Raw genomic sequence first — 20,877 nt, 5'->3', positions numbered from 1 at the left:
ATGTGCCCACAAAGTGGCTATTTGATGTTTAAGAGCATACATATGGAAGTAGTTTGTATCTGAATCACTTCAGTGAGAGGGCAAATTCATGTTTTTTGCTACATTATTGCCATCTCATCACTGCACATGTAAGAATTTTGATAGGGTTGGAAATGTAGATGCTTTTTGAAAAAGCTCCCCATGTTATAGTCAAATATGGCGGAGAACCACAGTCTAAAATCCTTGAGCCAGAAGACATCAGGTTGCATCTCAGACTGTTGTGTTGCTAGAGATCATTTGAATCATCCCGCTTATACCTGAATATCCTTTAGTGGAGATGATCCATTCTATTGCCACAGTACATTTAGCCTCATGTTTTAGATCCTGTGGTATATCTTCTTTTACCCTCATTTCCCCAGGTTTACCCAATTTGGGCCATTTTTACATTCACTTATCAGAATATTTTTCGAGGTTCTTAGCTTCTTACCTTAGAGAGGGAGATTTCAGAATTTCTCCTGTCATTGTAAGTAATACCTAGATAGCCTACAAAAGTATAGGTGATTCATAATCTATTTCAGGTGTTTGGCATTAATCCCTTGGTTGTAATATCTCACAACTCCTCACATACCTCTATTCCTGAATTATTTGATTTGAAAGTGAATCCCACTACTTGCTCTTTTATCAGTGAGGAATCTTTTAACAAACTGTCACTTTGAACAAACCACACAAATTGAAATCTGTTATTATTACATAACCCTTCTTCCTTCTGTTGCATCTCTGGGGATAAGGTAATATTTACATTAACTGTTTGGAACCTTTTTCATATTTAACCTCATACTTTGTTAAAATTGTGCTTAAACATAGCCTATCAATGAGATCCTCTGTTTTTTGGACGTCTGGCATCTAATGATATTTTAAAATCTCTTTGTAATTCCCCACTGGCAAGATCTGGATTAGAGTTTTCTTTTTTTTTTTTTAAAGATTTTATTTATTTATTTGAGAGAGAGAGAGAATGAGAGAGAGCAAGCACATGAGAGGGGGGAGGGTCAGAGGGAGAAGCAGACTCCCTGCCGAGCAGGGAGCCCGATGCGGGACTCGATCCAGGGACTCCAGGATCATGACCTGAGCCGAAGGCAGTCGCTTAACCAACTGAGCCACCCAGGCGCCCTGGATTAGAGTTTTCTATCTGTCGTCTTTCTTCAGATGGAATCAGATAATCTGAGTAGAACTGGGATGAAATAGATATACATAATATGCATATGCATGTTCTGCCTAGTAGATTGTACAACTATGAATGTCAGGGTGGCTAAAATGCACCTACAGATACAGGTAGAAGAGAAGCAGTTACGTAATGAAACACTACTAAAGATGGTGAGTAACTGCTGTTTGTTAGGATTTTTTGCTATGCAAACTAATAGTCTTGAAGAAAAAACTTTCCATCTCTTCACCCTCAAAGCACAGTACTTATATTGTGATTCTCTCTCTACCTTTGTTATATATCTGTGGAGCTTTTTAAAAGTAGAGCTTTTTGGATTTCTACCATAACTCTTCTGGTAAATAGGTTATCAGAGCTTCTCAAGTTTTAATATGCACAGAAATCATTTGGGGATCTTGTTAAAGTATACTTTCTGACTCTGTAGATCTGGGATGGGGCTTGAGATCAGAATTTCTAACATGCTCCTTGGTGATGCTGATTGTCCTGTTCTGTGGACCATATTTGGAGTAAGGAATTAGAAGGAGGTAATTGTTTTTTCTTAAGTTCTTCTAGAGTTTTCTAATATGCTAAAATATGCTAATATTTTATTTTCTATCTCTAATATGCTAAAAGCTTAAGAACTGTTACCACCTTATGTAAACTAAAGAAGTTTTATCTTATGTATTTTTAATTGATGTATAATTAATGTGCAATAAAATGCATAGATCTTAAATATTTAGTTGGATGAGTTTTGACAGTTCTAACACTGTAAATATCACGTGCAACAAATATTTATGAGTCTTTTTCAGAACAGTTGATTATACTGACAGTACATGATCATGTCTCAAAATCATGTGATTTGATTTGGGTTATGTTGAATACCCTCCAGCCAATCCGTTAAGGCTGTATCTTAAGTAGTAACATATATAAGCATAAATTTCAAAGGACACAAAAGATTATGCAGTGAAAAACAAGTTTCCTTCGTAATTCTTAGCTGCCCAGTTTCTTTCCCCAGCATATAGACTATGTAACATACATATGTATGTGTATACGCAGTTTATATATATTATTTATGTGTGTGTACATACTTTGTATGTATATACACACATACATCAGGATCATGATTGATTCTGATGAGTAGAGATAAGAGTTGGTACGTGTGTCTCCATATTTTTTCTTTAAATACAAGTGGTGGTTTACCATGTACCCTGTTCAAAAATGTCTGTTTGGGGCGCCTGGGTGGCTCAGTTGGTTAAGAGGTGGTGTTATATCAGTGTATATTAGTCCCCTATTAGTAGATATTTATAATAACTTGCGAAGCCATGTTTTTTTTTCTTTTAAATCTTTTTAAATTGTTATGTTAATCACCGTACATTCCATCATTAGTTTTAGATGTAGTGTTCCATGATTCATTGTTTGTGCATAACACCCAGTGCTCCATGTAGAACGTGCCCTCTTTAATACCCATCACCAGGCTAACCCATCCTCCCACCCCCCTCCCTTCTAGAACCCTCAGTTTGTTTTTCAGACTCCATCGTCTCTCATGGTTCATCTCCCCCTCCAATTCCCCCCCTTCATTCTTCCCCTCCTGCTATCTTCTTTTTTTTTTTTCTTAACATATATTGCATTATTTGTTTCAGAGGTACAGATCTGAGATTCAACAGTCCTGCACAATTCACAGCGCTTACCAGAGCACATACCCTTCCCAGTGTCACCCAGTCACCCCATTCCTTCACCCCACCCCCCACTCCAGCAACCCTCAGTTTGTTTCCTGAGATTAAGAATTCCTCATATCAGTGAGGTCATATGATACATGTCTTTCTCTGTTTGACTTATTTCGCTCAGCATAATACCCTCCAGTTCCATCCACGTTATTGCAAATGGCAAGATCTCATTCCTTTTGATGGCTGCATAATATTCCATTGTATATATATACCACATCTTTATCCATTCATCTGTCGATGGACATCTTGGCTATTTCCACAGTTTGGCTATTATGGACATTGCTGCTATAAACATCGGGGTGCACATACCCCTTCGGATCCCTACATTTGTATCTTTGGGGTAAATATCCAGTAGTGCAATTGCTGGATCATATGGGAGTTCTATTTTCAACTTTTTGAGGAACCTCCATACTGTTTTCCAGAGTGGCTGCACCAGCTTGCATTCCCACCAACAGTGTAGGAGGGTTCCCCTTTCTCCGTATCCCCGCCAACATCTGTCATTTCCTGACTTGTTAATTTTAGCCATTCTGACTGGTGTGAGGTGGTATCTCATTGAGGTTTTGATTTGGATTTCCCTGATGCCGAGCGATGTTGAGCACTTTTTCATGTGTCTGTTGGCCATTTGGATGTCTTCTTTGGAAAAATGTCTGTTTGGGGCGCCTGGGTGGCTCAGTTGGTTAAGAGACTGCCTTCGGCTCAGGTCGTGATCCTGGAGTCCCAGGATCGAGTCCCGCATCGGGCTCACTGCTCGGCAGGTAGTCTGCTTCTCTCTCTGATCCTCCTCCCTCTCATGCTCTCTGTCTCTCACTCTCTCTCTCTCAAATAAATAAATAAAATCTTTAAAAAAAAAAAAAAAGAAAAATGTCTGTTCATGTCTTCTGCCCATTTCTTGATTGGATTCTTTGTTCTTTGGGTGTTGAGTTTGATAATTCTTTATAGATTTTGGATACTAGCCCTTTATCTGATATGTCATTTGCAAATATCTTCTCCCATTCTGTCGGTTGTCTTTTGGTTTTGTTGACTGTTTCCTTTGCTGTGCAAAAGCTTTTTATCTTGATGAAGTCCCAGTAGTTCATTTTTGCCCTTGCTTCCCTTGCCTTTGGCGATGTTTCTAGGAAGAAGTTGCTGCGGCTGAGGTCGAAGAGGTTGCTGCCTGTGTTCTCCTTTAGGATGTTGATGGACTCCTGTCTCACATTTAGGTCTTTTGTCCATTTTGAGTCTTTTTTGTGTGTGGTGTAAGGAAATGGTCCAGTTTCATTTTTCTGCATGTGGCTGTCCAATTTTCCCAACACCATTTGTTGAAGAGACTTTTTTTCCATTGGACATTCTTTCCTGCTTTGTCAAAGATGAGTTGACCATAGAGTTGAGGGTCCATTTCTGGGCTCTCTATTCTGTTCCATTAATCTGTGTGTCTGTTTTTGTGCCAGTACCATACTGTCTTGACAGTATGACAGCTTTGTAATAGAGCTGGAAGTCCAGAATTGTGATGCCGCCAGCTTTGTTTTTCTTTTTCAACATTCCTCTGGCTATTCGGGGTCTTTTCTGGTTCCATACAAATTTTAGGATTATTTGTTCCATTTCTTTGAAAAAAGTGGATGGTATTTTGCTGGGGATTGCATTGAATGTGTAGATTGCTCTAGGTAGCATTGACATCTTCACAATATTTGTTCTTCCAGTCCATGAGCATGGAACGTTTTTCCATTTCTTTGTGTCTTCCTCCATTTCTTTCATGAGTGTTTTATAGTTTTCTGAGTACAGATCCTTTGCCTCTTTGATTAGATTTATTCCTAGGTATCTTAAGGTTTTGGGTGCAATTGTAAATGGGATCAACTCCTTAATTTCTCTTTCTTCTGTCTTGTTGTTGGTGTATAGTAATGCCACTGATTTCTGTGCATTGATTTTATATCCTGCCACTTTACTGAATTCCTGTATGAGTTCTAGCAGTTTTGGGGTGGAGTCTTTTGGGTTTTCCACATAAAGTATCATATCATCTGCAAAGAGTGAGAGTTTGACTTCTTTGCCAATTTGGATGCCTTTTTTTTCTTTTTGTTGTCTGATTGCTGTGGCTAGGACTTCTGATACTATGTTGAATAGCACTGGTGATAGTGGACATCCCTGCCGCGTTCCTGACCTTAGGGGGAAAGCTCTCAGTTTTTCCCCATTGAGAATGATATTCGCTGTAGGTTTTTCATAGATGGGTGAAGCCATGTTTTAAAATAGAATTCCTCTGATTTCTCCACCTTTATTTTTAAAAAAGTGTGTATGTATTTTTAAAATATACAAGTATTACATTTAAGATGAGCAGTTTTGGAGGGGAGTTGGTTTAGTTGTGGTTATCAGATGCCTGTGTTTGTGTCTTGTGAAGTGCTGTGTCGGATTCAGTGATGCCGTAAGAGATCACCAGAGTGCCTGGTGATCAAATTCCTGAGTCCATGTATTCTGAAATCTGTATGTTTTAAAACACTTCTTGTGATTCTCATGGCAAGCCAAGTTTAAGAATAACTGAAATATATGACATTACAGAGAGAATCTTCATTTCTTGCTTGTACCAATCATTGTCAACCTTTCTCAAAAATTTTTATTAGTAGATAGAATTTATGGAATCTCAATGAATACAGTTGAAGGGGTGTGCCTGAAAGTATTCTTTAAATGCATTATTCATGGTATTTCTTAAATCATAAAAAATTATAATTTGTAGGGGGGAAATGTCCATTTCTTCTTTCTCTTATTTGGTGAATAATAACTAGGAAAAAAATTTGAAAGTATCATTAAGGCAAATTCATTTTTTAAAACCTCTTTGACTCTTTCAGAATACTATCTATCCTAACACTGTCGTAACGTTTTATGAAAATGCTGATATTTCTACCTTGAAGTAAGTCTCTCTGTTAAAAGAAGGGTAGATTATATATTTATCTTTATATATTTACTCATATAGTTAAATTATAGATGGGAATCCTTTCCTTACTCCATTTAGTTTTGTGGGGTTTTTTTTTTTTAAGATTTTATTTATCTGACAGAGACAGCGAGAGCAGGAACATAAGCAGGGAGAATGGGAGAGGGAGAAACAGGCTTCCCCAGGACCCCGGGATCATGACCTGAGCCGAAGACAGTTGCTCAACGACTGAGCCACCCAGGCGCCCCTCCAGTTAGTTTAAAAAAAAAAAAAAAAATCAACTTCAGAAATCATTTTGTTGCCTGTCTAGGTTGTTAAACTTATAGGTTAATAAGGTTTTACTGTAAATCTAGATCAATCTACTTAATATATAATTTTTATTTTAATTTGAATTCTACATGTTAACCATTTTCTTGTGACCATATGGGCTACTCACTACCTTTCCAAACTTTTCCCTCAAAATAAAGAAGTTAGACTGAGTAATCTTAGATCCCTTCTTAATCTCCATCATTTAAAACTGAAAGCTAAATATTGCTGCTTCTGCACACACTGTTGCATGTAGCTAATTTCAGATTCAGGTATAGAATTTTTAGGTGTTTTATTTTGTTTTTTTTTTTACCTCTTAATAAGGACACAGGTTCTTACAGTAAAACTTTTTTTTTTTTAACTCAGATATACTGTTGCTCAGATACACTGTTGCTATGCATCAATCGGTAATTAGTGTTTTTGAGCTAATGAGTTGTGAAGAAAATACTTTCTTCAGTGAATGTCACATTTAATCAGTGCTCAATCTGTGGCTCTTCTCTTTTTTACAGTGTCTAGTTTCAGTCCCTGTCGATATAGCCTGATGATTCCCAACACTCTCACTAGGTGTTGCTCCTTCTCTCTCAATATATAATAGGATATTTTTGTTTTACTTTTAAATTAAAATGGGTAGAAGATTAATCAAATGTACCATCTTCCTGAAATGTTAACTAGAGTTAGGGACATGGAAAAAAATCAGCTTTTAACACATAATGGATTAGAATGAAATTGTTTTCAAAGCAGTGGCAGCTCTATTGTATATGCATGATCTAAACATTTCACACTAACCTTACATAATAGAAACATTCTTTGTTTCCCTTTTTATCAGACCAAGTAACAAACTTCTTAAAAGTGCAGCTCTCACCACTATCTTGTCTAGACATCAAGTCTACCCTACTGTATCTAACAATCCATTATTACCAACCACTTGTTCAGACTTTACATATATAGATTTAGTAAAATATACTCATATAAGATTTACCCCTGAAAAATTTCTTATTCTCAAAACACATTAAAGATAAATCCTTTATTTTGTCCATATTTCAAGGTTTTTGAAAGTTATAGTTTGTCAAAATCTGGTCTTATTCCAGAAACTTACTGAAGAACAAGTGTAAAGTTTTCGTTTTAAGGAAGTTTCATCTGAAAGTTATAAGGTAATTTGTATCATGCTTGAAATGTTAAAACCAAGCATCTCAGTCTTTACATTGAAAAGTAAGTTAGTTATTTTATACCTAATATAAACCTGTAAATATGAAGATTATTGACCCTGTTATATTATTTTTACATAAAATAGAAGATTTGGACAATACAGATACTAAGCCTGGTAAGAACCATATTTAATATGTTTTAAGTACCAGAAGAGATGAGGCCATCTTGGACCTTATCCCTGGGGATGTCATCACTTAAAATGTACCCAATTATAAAGCATTTCCGATATAGTTGTTCCCTGTGACATAAGCTCGAGCACAAGCTTCATTCTCTCACCTTTCCTCCTTGTCCACTGTCAACAACTGCTAGGTAAGGATTTTCTCTAGTGGTTCCAAATTATTGTCCCTTGCTATTCAGTTCTCCTGCTGTAAGTTGACATGTCTGAGTATTTACTTTAAATGACATTTGTAAGTGGTATGGCATAGTAAACAGTGGATGTTTCCACTTAGTGTTTTAACTTCAGAGCCCTTTTCCTCATTTGTTAAATGGGGTTAATTACATGCTCTCCCACAGAACCAACAAAGCACTCTATGTGAAAGCCCCTTGTATATTGAAAATCACTATACAGATGTCATGGTAGTATTAAGAATTACTTTGCCTGTTTCTTTACAGCTTTGGAATTTTGACTACTTGCAAATTATTTCTTAGGAATATTATAGAGCAAATCTATAGAAGTTTAACTCTGAGAGCCTGTTTTCTTATCATTGTCAGGATTTGGGTTGTTAAACCTTTTATCCTTATGCTTCTGCTTTTTTTTTTTTTCTTTCCTTTTTTCCTCCATTCATTCAAAATGAATTGTAAAAATAATTATACCATGAAATATTTGTTGGCGGGGGGGACTTTATAATTTCTCTTTTACATTTTCCATTTGGCTTTTTTTTTTTTAATCTCACTGGTTCCAGTCTATTTTTCTAGCTATAAGAAGTACCATAAGAAAATAAATGTTTCCTTCTCTTTAGAATTCCCTGCTTCCCTTCGGCATTTCTGAAACATAAATTATTCTCATATTTTCCCTTTGTCATTTTTCATTTTTAAGGTGTGATCCCTTCTGTGACATCTGCTGTCTTCTCTTCACTGTTGTTTAATTCAGATATTGTATAATCAGCTTATCTGTCTTACACATTCATGTGCAGATACCAGCATGAGTTAGTTGATATTCTCAGTTCATTTATACAAGACATTTTAAAAGTTGCACTAAGAAAATCTTAACTAAAAAATCTATTTAAGGGTAACTTGAAATTAAACATTAGAAATAAAATGATGATTTTTAGTATCTGGTTCATTGAGACATATCTGTTTTGTTGTCGTCTCCCCCCTTATTTTTCCTCTTGTTTTATTTTGTTTTTTAAAAAACTATTAGAGGAAATTGGGCAGTTCTGTTTAGAATACTTGTTTACTCAGTTAGCTGGGATATTATTTGTAGGATTTTTTGTCAGCCTCAGAGCTGAATTTTAAGATTTCTAATCCCTCAGTTATCGGACTTTGGGGCAAATGAGCACTTACTTCAACATCATTTCTGGTTAGCTGAAGATCAACCATGCTAAATTCTGCTATGCTTGTATTGTGCTCTACTTTTTAAAAAAAAAGCACTTTAATGATGTATAACATATACAGAAAGAAGTATTCAAAGTATACAGAAAGAAGTATTCAAAACATATTTGTTAACCTGAGTGATTGCTCACAAAGCAAACACTTCTGAAAACTACCACTCAAATTGGAGTGCCTGGGTGGCTCAGTCGGTTATGCGTCTGCCTTGGGCTCAGGTCGTGATCTCAGGGTTCTGGGATCGAGCCCTCTGTCAGGCTCCCTGCTCGGCAGATAGTCTGCTTCTCCCGTTCCCTCTCCCCTCTGCTCCCCCCCCCCTCCCCGCACTTGTGTGTGTTCTATCTCTGTCTTAAATAAATAAAATCTTAAAAAAAAAAATACCATTCAGATCAAGAAGTAGAATATTACTAGCACCCCAGGGGTCCCTTTATACCCTCTCCCAGTTACTACCCCCTCCTTTTCCCCAAAGGTAGTAACCACTAAATTAATTTCTAACTGTAGTATTGTTTTGTCTGTTTTTTAAACTTTATACAGATAGAATAATATGGTATATATTCTTTTGTGTCTAGCTTTTCTTTGGTTCAGCATTGTGTTTGTGAGATTCATTGATAGTGTTAACATATAATAGAGCTCCTTATGCTTTTAATTTGCATTTCCCTGAATACTGATGATGCTGAGGACTTTTTCATATGCTTATTGGCACCTCTTTTAGAAAGTACCTGTTGAGATTCTTGTCTCTTTTCCCATGAAATTGTTTTTGTTCTTTTTTAATTGATCTGCAGAGTTCTTTATATATTCTAAATACAAGCCCTTTGCTAGTTATATGTGTTGCAAATATCTTTTCCCACGTTGTGGCTTGTTTTTTCATTCTTTTGATACTTTTGGAGGAATAAAAATCCTTACTTTTAATGTAGTCCAGACTTTTTAGTCTTTTTCTTTATTACTGTTATTTGTCTCCTATTTAAGATAGCTTTTTTTTTTTTTTTAAGATTTTATTTATTTATTTGAGACAGAGAGCATGAGAGGGAGGAGGGTCAGAGGGAGAAGCAGACTCCCTGCCAAGCAGGGAGCCCAATGCGGGACTCGATCCAGGGACTCCAGGATCATGACCTGAGCTGAAGGCAGTCGCTTAACCAACTGAGCCACCCAGGCGCCCTAAGATAGCTTTTATTACCTTCAAGAAGATTCTTTGTTTTGTCTCTCACATTGAGTCACAATCCATCTGAAAATTATTTTATGTATAGTGCATATTAAATATATGTCAGAGATCCAGGTTTCATTTTTCTTTTCCCATATGGACTTTCCTTTGACCTGGAACCATTTATTGGAAAGACCATGTGTTCTTCACTGCTCTGCATTGACACCTATGTAATAAATCAAGTGTCCATATATATATATATATGTGAATCTGTTTCTGGACTCTGTTCTCTGCCGTTGGTCTCTTGATCTTTGCAATAATACCATGCTGTCTTTGTTACCATAGCTTTATAGTAAGTCTTGATATCCAGTAGAGCAAGTTGTCTTTCCTTGTTGTTTTTCAAGAGTACCTGTACTTGGCGCTGTGAACTTATGTAGAAATCTTAGAATCAATTTCTCAATTTCTCAGATACAACAAATAAAGCCTGTTGGGATCCTGGCTTGGGATCGTGGCTCAGGATTTCTCAAGAGGTTTCTATCAAACTGATAACGAAGGCTGTAGTCTCTGAAGACGTGACTGGAGTTGGAAGATTCACTTCCGAGCCCACTCATGTGGCTGTTGGTATGAGTTTTACTTCCTCGCCATGTGGACCTCTCCACAAGGCTTCTCATGACATGACCTCCCCAGAGCTAGAGTCCCAAGAGAGAGAAAAGGAACAATGCTTTGCTGCCTTTTTTGGTCTGTTCTCCAAGTCACATACCATCCGTTCACTTCCACCTTGGTCTATTCGTTAGAAGTAGTCACTAAGCCTAGCTAACACTCAATAGGAAGGTATTACACAAGGATGAAAATACCAGGAGATGGGGACCACTGCAGGCTATCTTGGGAGTTGGCTGCTACATCTCCCATGATCAGTGTTACCTAAAGTTACCAGTCTTATAAGTCTTTTTCAAAGAATCAACTTTTGGTTTTATTCATTTCTTTCCTGTTTTGTATTTTATATTTCATTGAATTCCTTATTATTTTCTTTCCTTCTACTTTTTTGGGTTTAATTGCTCTTTTTGAACAAAAACCTCTTGAGCTAGGTACTGATTGATTTGTAGCTTTTCTTTTAACCTATAAATTCCCTCTCAATAGGTCTTTAGTTGCATCTTCCAGAAGTTGATGTTATTTTTATTGTCATTCAGTTTAGAATATTTTTTTGGGATTTCTTCTTAGAGTTTAGAATATTTTGAAATTTCCAAATGCAGGAGATTTTGTAGTTTTTTTTCTTTTTTTTTTAATTTCTAATTCAAAACCACTGTAGTAGAAAACATACTTTTTAGGATTTGAGTCTTATGAAGTTTGTTGTGACTTCCATTGTGGGCCAACACATAGTCAGTTTTTGTAAGTATTCTATATACTTGAAAGGAAGGTGTATTTTGTATTTGTTGAGGGCATTGTTTTATTAGTATGACAATTAGGTAAAATTTATTGTATTAAATTCTCCATATCTGGGGCACCTGGGTGGCTCAGATGGTTAAGCATCTGCCTTTGACTCAGGTCATGATCCCAGGGTCCTGGGATCAAGCCCCATGTTGGGCTCCCAGCTCAGGGGGAGTCTGCTTTCCCCTCTCTCCCTGCCTCTCCACCTGCTTGTGCTCTGTCTCTCTCAAATGAATAAATAAAATAAATCCTCCAGTCCTTATTGGTTTTGTTTGCTTGTCTTAACAGTTTCTGAAAGAGTTGTATTAAAACCTTCAAATGTTTCTGGGTTCATGTATCTCTTTTAAATGTTTTTATTCCTTTTGAGACTATTATATAAAGTGCATATGAATTTACAATTATATCTTTCTGAAGTAGTTTTCTTCATCTCTAATACTGCCTCATTTATCTAAGTTTTTGTGTGGTATCTTTTTGTCACCTTGCTTTCAGCTGTTCTGTATTATTGTATTTAAGTTATTTTTCTTATAAGCAGCATATAGTTGAGTTTTTCATCCATTTGGATAAAATATGTCTTTACTTGGATCATCTGGTCCATTTATATTTAATGTAGTTACTGATATATCTGTGCTTAGTTATTCTTCCTATTCTGTAGTCCTTTTTCTCTCCTTTTTTCCATCTTTGGGATTTTGAAAATTATCATTCATTTCCATACACCAATAGTGATACACTGTTTTTTTCTTGCTAGTTATACACTGTTTTACACCATGCATTCCTGATTTACTGAAGTCTAACATACACTAGTATTTTTAACTTCTTGATGATCAATGTAGGCACTTAGAGCATTTTAACTCCATTGAACTTCCTCTTGATTGACCTATTACAGTGTGTTTTACTTCCATATATATTTTAAACCCCACGAGATACTAACAGTCTCCTTTGCAGTTAATATTCATTTAGGCTTATTGAAATATTTACCCTTTTTAGGGGCACCTGGGTGGCTCAGTTGGTTAAGCGACTGTCTTCAGCTCAGGTCATGATCCCAGGGTCCTGGGATCCAGCCCCGCATCGGGCTCCCTGCTCGGTGGGAAGCCTGCTTCTCCCTCTCCCACTCCTCCTGCTTGTGTTACCTCTCTCGCTGTCTCTCTCTCTCTGCCAATTAAATAAATAAAATCTTAAAAAAAAATTAAAATAAATAATTACCCTTTTAAAATTTTTCATTGCTTTTTTTTTTTTTTAAGATTTTATTTATTTATTTGACAGAGACACAGCGAGAGAGGGAACACAAGCAGGGGGAGTGGGAGAGGGAGGGGCAGGCTTCCCGCCGAGCAGGGAGCCCAGGACCCTGGGATCGTGACCTGAGCCGAAGGCAGACGTTTAATGACTGAGCCATCCAGCGCCCCTAAAATTTTCATTGCTTCTTATGTCTCCAACTTCCACCAAGGATCATTTTCTTCTACCCAAGAACAATGACTAAATAGTTTCTAGTGTATCCCCACTATGGAATTTTATATAGTCAGTAGAAAGATTTATGGAGAATTGCCACAATGCTGCTGCATTATTTTAGTAGTTAGAAGTACTGTAGGAACTTTGGAGTTAGGGGATTTGGCTTGAATCCCAGTTCAGCCACTTAACTGTGTGTCTTTGGGAAAGTCATTTTATTTTTCTGAGCCTTGCTTTGCTCACTACTCTAAGGGGAATGGTGCTATTATCCCCTTCATAATAATGTTAGAATTAAATGGGAATGTATATTTAAGTTGGCTAGGACATTGTCAGTAGCCAAAATGGCTGCCATTATTGCTTTATACTGTTTTTCATAGTTGGAAAAGTATTTAGGTCTTCGTATGTGCTTATGAGGCTTTTGTGGGTTAGCCTGGAATCCCAGCTTAGAAAAATAAGGCCCAAATTCCCGCCAACTAACTTAAAAGTTATACTGAAAAATAATCTGTTCCTTTGGTCATTCTTGTATTTTAAATTAAAACATTTGTGAATGGGTTGAAATTAAAATTAATGTCATTAAACCAAGAAGGAAATAAATGACTGTTCATGTCAGTTTCATCTAGTGATTCTCTCTTACAAGAAGTGAAAGGTAAAGAGCAAAGTAGATCTTGAATAACTGAAATGGTAGGATGGTGATACTATGATGGTATATTGTCATCTCTATTTACCTGGGATGGTAGTAATTATATTGGGGCTACGAGGGCTTGATTTTTGTGCATATATCTTTTAAAGATTATTTTGCTTGGGAAAAAGCCTTTAAAATATAGTAATATATTTGAGGTAAGGCTTTTTGCCTCTTATTTTTTTACCCATACAGTCCCCATGTTAGATTGATAGGAAATATTTTAGGGTAAATTTGAAATACTCATTTATGGTATGTGAATTCAGGTTACAAAGTTTTTAAAATTCCATATCAGCAAATATCCCAGTACGCCTTTCCCCCATTAAGCCGCTTCTTTGTGTCAAGTTTTTCCAGAACTTTTTCCTGAACATATGCACTCCATTGTCATCTGCTATATATAGACTGTGTCAAATTGTGGTACTTATTTCTATCTTTAGGATATTTCTAACTTCAAGATTATTTTTACTATTTATAAATACTATACTATTTATTACTATTTACTATTTATTTTTCATTGGCTTATGTAGGCCAATACATAGGTACACGCACGCACGCGCGTGCACACACACACACGCGCACGCACATATTCTTCTTTTGAGGATTCTCAATTATAATTCTTGCCCAGGAGTTTTGATGGTTTTACACTGCATTGATTTCTAACTATGGTTTGCAGTGTTCTGCCCTGAAATTTTATTCTATTATTAGCATCCTTCATTGGTACTGTTTGAGGAAAGCCAAGAAGAAAAACCTTTTGTGCTTATTTCAACAACTGTTGTACTACATGCATTTCTCTATCCTTTATATTGGTTGTCTAAAAGTTACAGATCAGATCAGGTCTTAATAAAGATTTTGTAATCTAGAGATTTTAAGTAGTATTTATTCTATTTAAATATTTAATCATAAGCTATTTTAGCAAAAATTCTTGGTACCCTTGGGACCAAGCTTAAAGAAATGCATGTGATTATCTCAGTAGAGGCTTTTTCTTACATAAAAATATTTTTCCATTCCAGGTTTCTAATGTAGTACATTCTTGATCGTGATCATGAAAGAGATCAGGGCCCCATGTAAAGCAAAGGAATAAAAAATATTAAATTGCCTTTTTAGTGGAAGCCTGGTATTAAGGGAGGTAGTTTGTTTGCAGCATGTTTAATTTTCAAGATTTTGTTTTATTTATACTAAAAATTTATTTTTATTCACTGAGTTCATCAATTGCACAGCCAACTGTTGTTTGCCCATGAGAGCAGCACAGCCAAAATGTAATAATAACATCTTTGCCTCCTACTCATAGCTAGCATATGTTCAACTACAATACTACTTACCTTTTATAGGCTGAAAGGAAAATTACCTAATTAATCATCTTTATATCGTTTGAAGTTCCTTGCCTACAGTAGGCTCACAGTAAATGTGTAACAGTTGAATGAATGGAATTAGAAGGAGTCTTCAAAGCATCCTGAATCCCATGTGATTTGGCTCTGCTGTTTTAGCTTGAAGGTAAATACTAGAGTACATCTTCAGGAATCTTTCCCTTCAGGGATCTTTCCCTTCAGGGAATTAGAAGGAGGTAAAGGAAGAAGCAAAAATTATCTTTATCCATTTGGTTGCAAAAACAGAGTTCACAAGATTGAGATGATTTCTCATAAATTTACCACATATGACTAAAATATATATTGAAAAGATTGTACAAAATATTGATGAAAAAAATTAGATCTTTATGACAACCTCTGAAGGGGCATGGGGAAGAGATTATTTTTCTTTTTTCTTTAGGATTTTATTTATGTATTTGACAGTGCGCAAGAGCACAAGCAGGGGGAGCATCAGGGGGAGAGGGAAAAGCAGGGTCATTGCTGAGCAGGGAGCCCCATGCGGGGCTCAATCCCAGGACCCTGGGATCATGACCTCAGTGAAAGGCAGATGCTTAACAGACTGAGCCACCCAGGAGCCCTGAGATTATTTTTATTTTAAAATTTATTTTTCAATATGCAGTTTTACTATAATGTATTTAGATACGGATTGTTTTAAATTTTTTCTGGTTAAGATATTTTATGCTTCCTGTACCTGAGAATTTGCATTTTTCATTAGAGCTAGAAAATTACGTTATCTCTTTAAATTTTAAGTATCCTTTATCATTCTTTCATTTCTCCTAAACTTTCTTCTTTTATCTTTTTTTAAAATCTGAAATTATAACTATTTTGTTAAGGACTCTCCAAGTCTTCAGTTTTATATAATTTGCTGTTTAATCCATTCATTGAGTTCTTAATTTCAGTTATATTTTCCATTTCTATACTTTTAATTTAGTTTTCTTAAAAATCTGCCCAGAATTAGATTGTTTATTGCTCATGCTTTCATTCTTTCGCATCTTATTTTCTGTAATGGATAATTTTAATACCTGAAGTCTGAGGGCTTTAATCCAGCTGCTGTTTCTGTTGACTCTTGCTCATGGTAGCATGTTCCCTTGTATTATTTGTATTTTGGAGTTGTGAGTTTTTATTTAGATGCTCATGGAAGTAGACCTGTGTTTATGAATATTCAGAGGAAATTGCATCTCCTTGCCTCAAGAGGCTCAATCAAGACAGAGAAGTTTCCCTGTCTTTTTCTTTTACTGATAGGTAATTTTTGTTTGTTTGTTTGTTTGTTTGTTTCTAGTTCATCCTGTCACAAAGATCCTAGCTTTATGCAAAGGCCTGAAATTTCAACTCTGTCTTGAGAGGGCCAAAGATCATGTCTCTCATTCCTGACCAGGCTCTAAGTTCTTGGCTCTTTATGGCAGCCATGGCCCATGATGTTAGCTTATCATTCTGGTTTCTTGTTTCTTCTTCTTTTATGATTGCTGGCAATTACTCTTAGTTACTTTAAGAGCTTAGCTGTTCTTTTAAAAGAATGTGTTTCTAAGCTTTTTGAGGCAGAAGAGTTTTTCTAGAAATAGTATGTTGTTTTTCCTATCTTCATTTTACATGTTTAAAAAGTGGCTTGTTCCAGCTTATAGCAGAAATGGTAGAAATGTGACTGTTCCTTACTTAGTGCTTTCTGCTGCTTGATTACCTTGAATAATAGGCTTAGAAACTTTGTCTTGATTTGATAGAAGAGCTTTGGAAAGAAGCATTCTGGTATACTCCAGTTCAGTTCTGCCACTAACCACCCAGAGTTAGTGCAGACCCCACAAGTTAAAGGGCATGGTTCTCAACAAGACTGCCCTTACTTCAGAAACCAGCAGCACTTTGGGGGTCCCCAGGCCACTTCTGACCAACTGGCTACAAATTTAGGGGTTCCCATGACCCCATCAGGTCCAGTAATATGCTAGAAAAACTGATAGAACTCAGAAAAGTGCTATACTTATGATTATAGTTTTGTCATAAAGCATGCACGTCAGGAAGGAAATATTGTTCCAACTCCACTGGTGTACTGTAGTTCAAGTCTGGCAGTAACCACTCAGAGTCAGTGCAGACCCCACAAGTTAAAAGCACATAGTAGTAGGGGCGCCTGGGTGGCTCATTTAAGCATCTGCCTTTGTCTCAGGTCATGATTCCAGGGTCCTGGGATCAAGTCCCCCGTCGGGCTCTCTGCTTGGTAGGGAGCCTGCTTCTCCCTCTCCCTGTGCTTGCTGATCTGCCTATTTGTGCTCTTTCTCTCTCCCTCTCTCAAATAAATAAATAAAATCTTAAAAAAAAAAAAAAGCACATAGTAGTAGATGAGAAATTGAAGTAGTGTGAGACAGGGTCTGATTATAGATTATTTTACAGAAAGTTTTTAGTAGAGAAAAGATAGTAGATGGTAAGCCCAGGATAGTTTGCTGAGGATAGCTGGATTGGAGCCCGATCATTGAAAAATTTAAATGCCAGGAGAAAATAGTTTAAATTCTGTTGATTGGAAGTATGGTTTATGGACGAATTTCAAATATGTGAGAATTAGGATCAGGATTAGAAAAAAAAATACTAGTAAATAAAAGAGGGGGGTGGCGCCTGAGTGGCTCAGTCAGTTAAGCGCCTGCCTTGGGCTCAGGTCTTAATCCCAGGGTCCTGCAGTCAGTCCCACATCATGCTCTCTGCTCAGCAGGGAGTCTGCCTCTCCCCCAGCTCATCCTCTCTCTCACTCTCTTGCTCTCTCAAATAAATAAGTAGAATCTTAATAAATAAATTAATTAATTAAAAATTTAAAAAACCCTAGTGTGGCTGTACAGAAATGTTTGATTATTCTTCAGGTGAGGTGTGAGAGCCTGAATTAGATTGCTAGAGTGAGAAATGGAGAACAAGCGCAAGAGACTGTGTGGCAGGCAAATGAATAAAACTCACTGACCTATTTATTTATTATTTTTGAACACTTATGAAAAGGTAAGAGTAATATGAGAGAGACTGAAGATAAAAAACAGATGGAATAATTGATGAAGCAAGAGACTATCAATAGCACAGGTAGAGGGACTAACCTTGAAAATTTAGAGAAACCCTTTTCTGTGACTACGGCAAAGGAGAATAAAGTGGCAGCCATTTTTAAGGTGGAGAGGAGATAAGTTTAGGAGAGGCAATTTTGCTAAGAGTGAGGGGAAATGGGATAGGGTGGGGAGAGTCCTATCAGCACTTGGAGTTCCTGAATCAGGCATGAAAACGACTTAGAATACCCCATATGGTGTATGTTGATATGGAAGTCAACAAGAGAGATTAAGGAGTGGATCAAATAATTGCAGTTTTGGACTTTTTCCAACAATTCACAGCATCCTTTGAGTAAGAGTGGAAAAGGCAAACCGGATTGTTTATCCACAGTTCACCAAGTAAGAACACCTTAAATGTTGCTTTAAAAAAAAAAAACTCACTGTAAGATGGTAAAAGTTGAAAAAAAAATTAATGACACAGACTTACTCTCAGTCTTTAGTTCAGCTTTAAATGCCAAGAAGTTTGACTAGTTCTTTTGCCCAGGTTTTTGAGCAGCTACATATTGTACTGTTCACAACTGATAAAAATTAAACTTACATCTCTAATTCAGCATAGCTGTTGATCATGATGCATTTAAAAGGGGAGGTAAAAAAAAGTACTCTAGTTTTTAATGTTTTTGAGATATACTTTTTTTTTTAACTAAGGCAGGAAATGGCTAATATATTTTAGAATTTTCCAACTAAAAGGAATGAACAATAGTATTTTTAAACAAAGGTGAGTTGCTGTGCTCCAGAATACTTTGAATCTCGATTTTCCTAGCCTAATGGAATGTTGCTGTGGTTATTTCCTGACTTCTAAACCTGTTAAATATAATTGCTTCTCTGCTTGAAACCCTCCAGCAGCTTCTCATATTTAGAATAAAAATCCAAAGTCTTTACCTTGGCTCTAGAGATCTGCTAGTTTTGTCTATTACCTCTCCCTCCAAATTTCTTTCCTATTACCCTTGTGTTTTACTGTGCTGCATTCACGCTGGCCTCTGGATAAAACATGCTTTCCTCTCTTCTTGGCGGCCTTTGTTGATGCTGTTATTTCTGCCTAGAATGCCCTCACTGGTCTCTTCTCATTTTTCAGGACCTGCTTAAATGTTACCCTTTCACTCAAACATCTCTTTATTCCCCTGACCAATCAATATAGTTCCTCCATCACTGAATGTACTTTATTTTATATAATACCACAGTTATATACATTTATGTATTTTCATACATTTTATTATATGTTCTTTCCCACTAAGAAAACAGTTTCTTAAAGATAAGGACAGTATATTTTTATGTTCACCGCTTGTACAGGGCCTGCACATGCTAGGTCCTCAAATATTTGTTGATTACTGGGCTCTCAAATGTTTGTTGAGTGAGTGGTTTCTAAGTATTAAGTACTTTATGTTCTGTCACTTAATTCTCACAACAGCGCTGTGAACTAAGTTACTGTTAAAATCCCCACATTGCAAACAAGGCAACTGGAGCTTACAGAATTATGTAATGTGCCCAGGGTCACTCAGCAACCCAGACCTAGGGGCTCCATGAACATAAAATCCATGATCTCCATCACTCTGCCATATTCTTTTCCCACCCCCTTAAATCCTTCCATACATTATATTTTAAAAAGTGAGACAAAATAAAACTAGACATTTAAAGTGCTTATGAACATACCTTTCTATAGTAGTTGCATAGTCTTGGGGATTTTTAAAAGGATTGAAGGCTGATTTTTTTGGTATGTGGTTTTGAAGATTGAAATGTATTTAAATTACATCTATGTTCACTGTGAATCAGAAATTCTTTTGTAGAAAGAAAATGATAAGAAATTATACCTATTGTAATTTTTTACATTTTCTCCTTTATGTTTTGGCATAGCTATGGATATGAATGGCTCATTCCTCATGGTCATAATCAGTTGATTCTTACTATGCAAAGAATTTGAGTTTGAAGTTTTTATTGTGTAATTATCCACATATGATGACTTGAAGGCTAAGAAAACAGTTTAATCTGATTTCCATATGGATAGTTGAGTGATAGTATGTGAGGAGAGGGTATATTCTTTTTTCTCTTTTTTAACGAAATATGGGACATTATAGTCAGAATTTGACTTTTAAAGTTGTGTTTTGGTTCTAATTTAATGTAGCTTCTTTTGTCTTTACACTTTAAATAACTTAAGTGCCATTAAAAGAATACAGAATGCAGCTGCTACATAATTGGGCTACATGGAATAAATGCTGGCTTGAATCACTAGGGATGATTCAGTGTTTGAGGAAAAATTTTAGAGCTATCCTGTCACACCTACACAACAGAGACAGGCAGAAATGGAAATTTTTCTTTTGTTTTACATATAATATGTTTACATTTTAATTATTGCTTTATTTTAGTAATATGCCATCTCTTTGCCTTCTTAAATAGTGTCACCCTGAATGGTACCATTTCTAGGCAGGTTTTGTTTTAGGTTTTGGGTTTGGTGTGGTGTGTGTGTGTGTGTGCTTGGTTTTGTTTTGTGCAAAAGACAATACATATATGTTTTTAGACATTTTGAAACTTGTCTTTGTACAATAGTCTTTTTAAAAAACTGTTTTTCTCCTTTGGTGTTTCGTTTTAATAGTGAAAACTACATGAATGTACAGTGAAGCAGAGTATTTCAAATTGAATTTTATCTTCCTACAATATGATTATCAGATAGGGGAAACAAGGTTTAGACCGAATCTCAGATGATCTGGTTAGATTTGGTTTGACAAAATAATAGAATGTTGTCAATCCATGCAACAGGAATTAGGTATTTTAACCAAAATATGGTCTTTGTATTGGATTGGCAATCAGTTTGCACAAACTACAGGAAAAACATTTGCTAAGCAAACTATTAGCAAGATTCTTTGTATAATTTTATACAAGGAAGTCTTTTTTTTTTTTTTTTAAGATTTTATTTATTTGACAGAGAGAGACAGCGA

The 20,877-nt window shown here is 36.1% G+C and overlaps 1 protein-coding gene across 12 annotated transcripts in view; it reads left to right on the top strand.

Moving 5' to 3' along the window:
* PPHLN1 (periphilin 1) overlaps positions 1-20,877 on the top strand; it is a 157,187-nt gene that overhangs the window by 103,681 nt on the left and 32,629 nt on the right. Inside the window, exon 10 of one of the 12 annotated variants that reach the window (XM_035002857.1) lies at positions 10,455-11,543. The exons of the other annotated variants lie outside the window; for them this stretch is intronic. Within the exon in view, the coding sequence (XP_034858748.1) occupies positions 10,455-10,532 (78 nt within the window). The 3' untranslated portion in view covers positions 10,533-11,543. Of the gene's footprint in view, positions 1-10,454; positions 11,544-20,877 lie in introns of those variants that run through there. 12 annotated transcript variants of the gene reach the window in all.

The sequence above is a fragment of the Mirounga leonina genome, unplaced genomic scaffold (genome assembly GCF_011800145.1).
Source record: "Mirounga leonina isolate KUSES-001 unplaced genomic scaffold, KU_Mleo_1.0 Mir_126, whole genome shotgun sequence".
In the NCBI taxonomy this organism is placed as follows: Eukaryota; Metazoa; Chordata; class Mammalia; order Carnivora; family Phocidae; genus Mirounga; species Mirounga leonina.
Note: the sequence above shows the minus strand (reverse complement) of the source record. Positions and strands in the feature narration are given on the sequence as shown.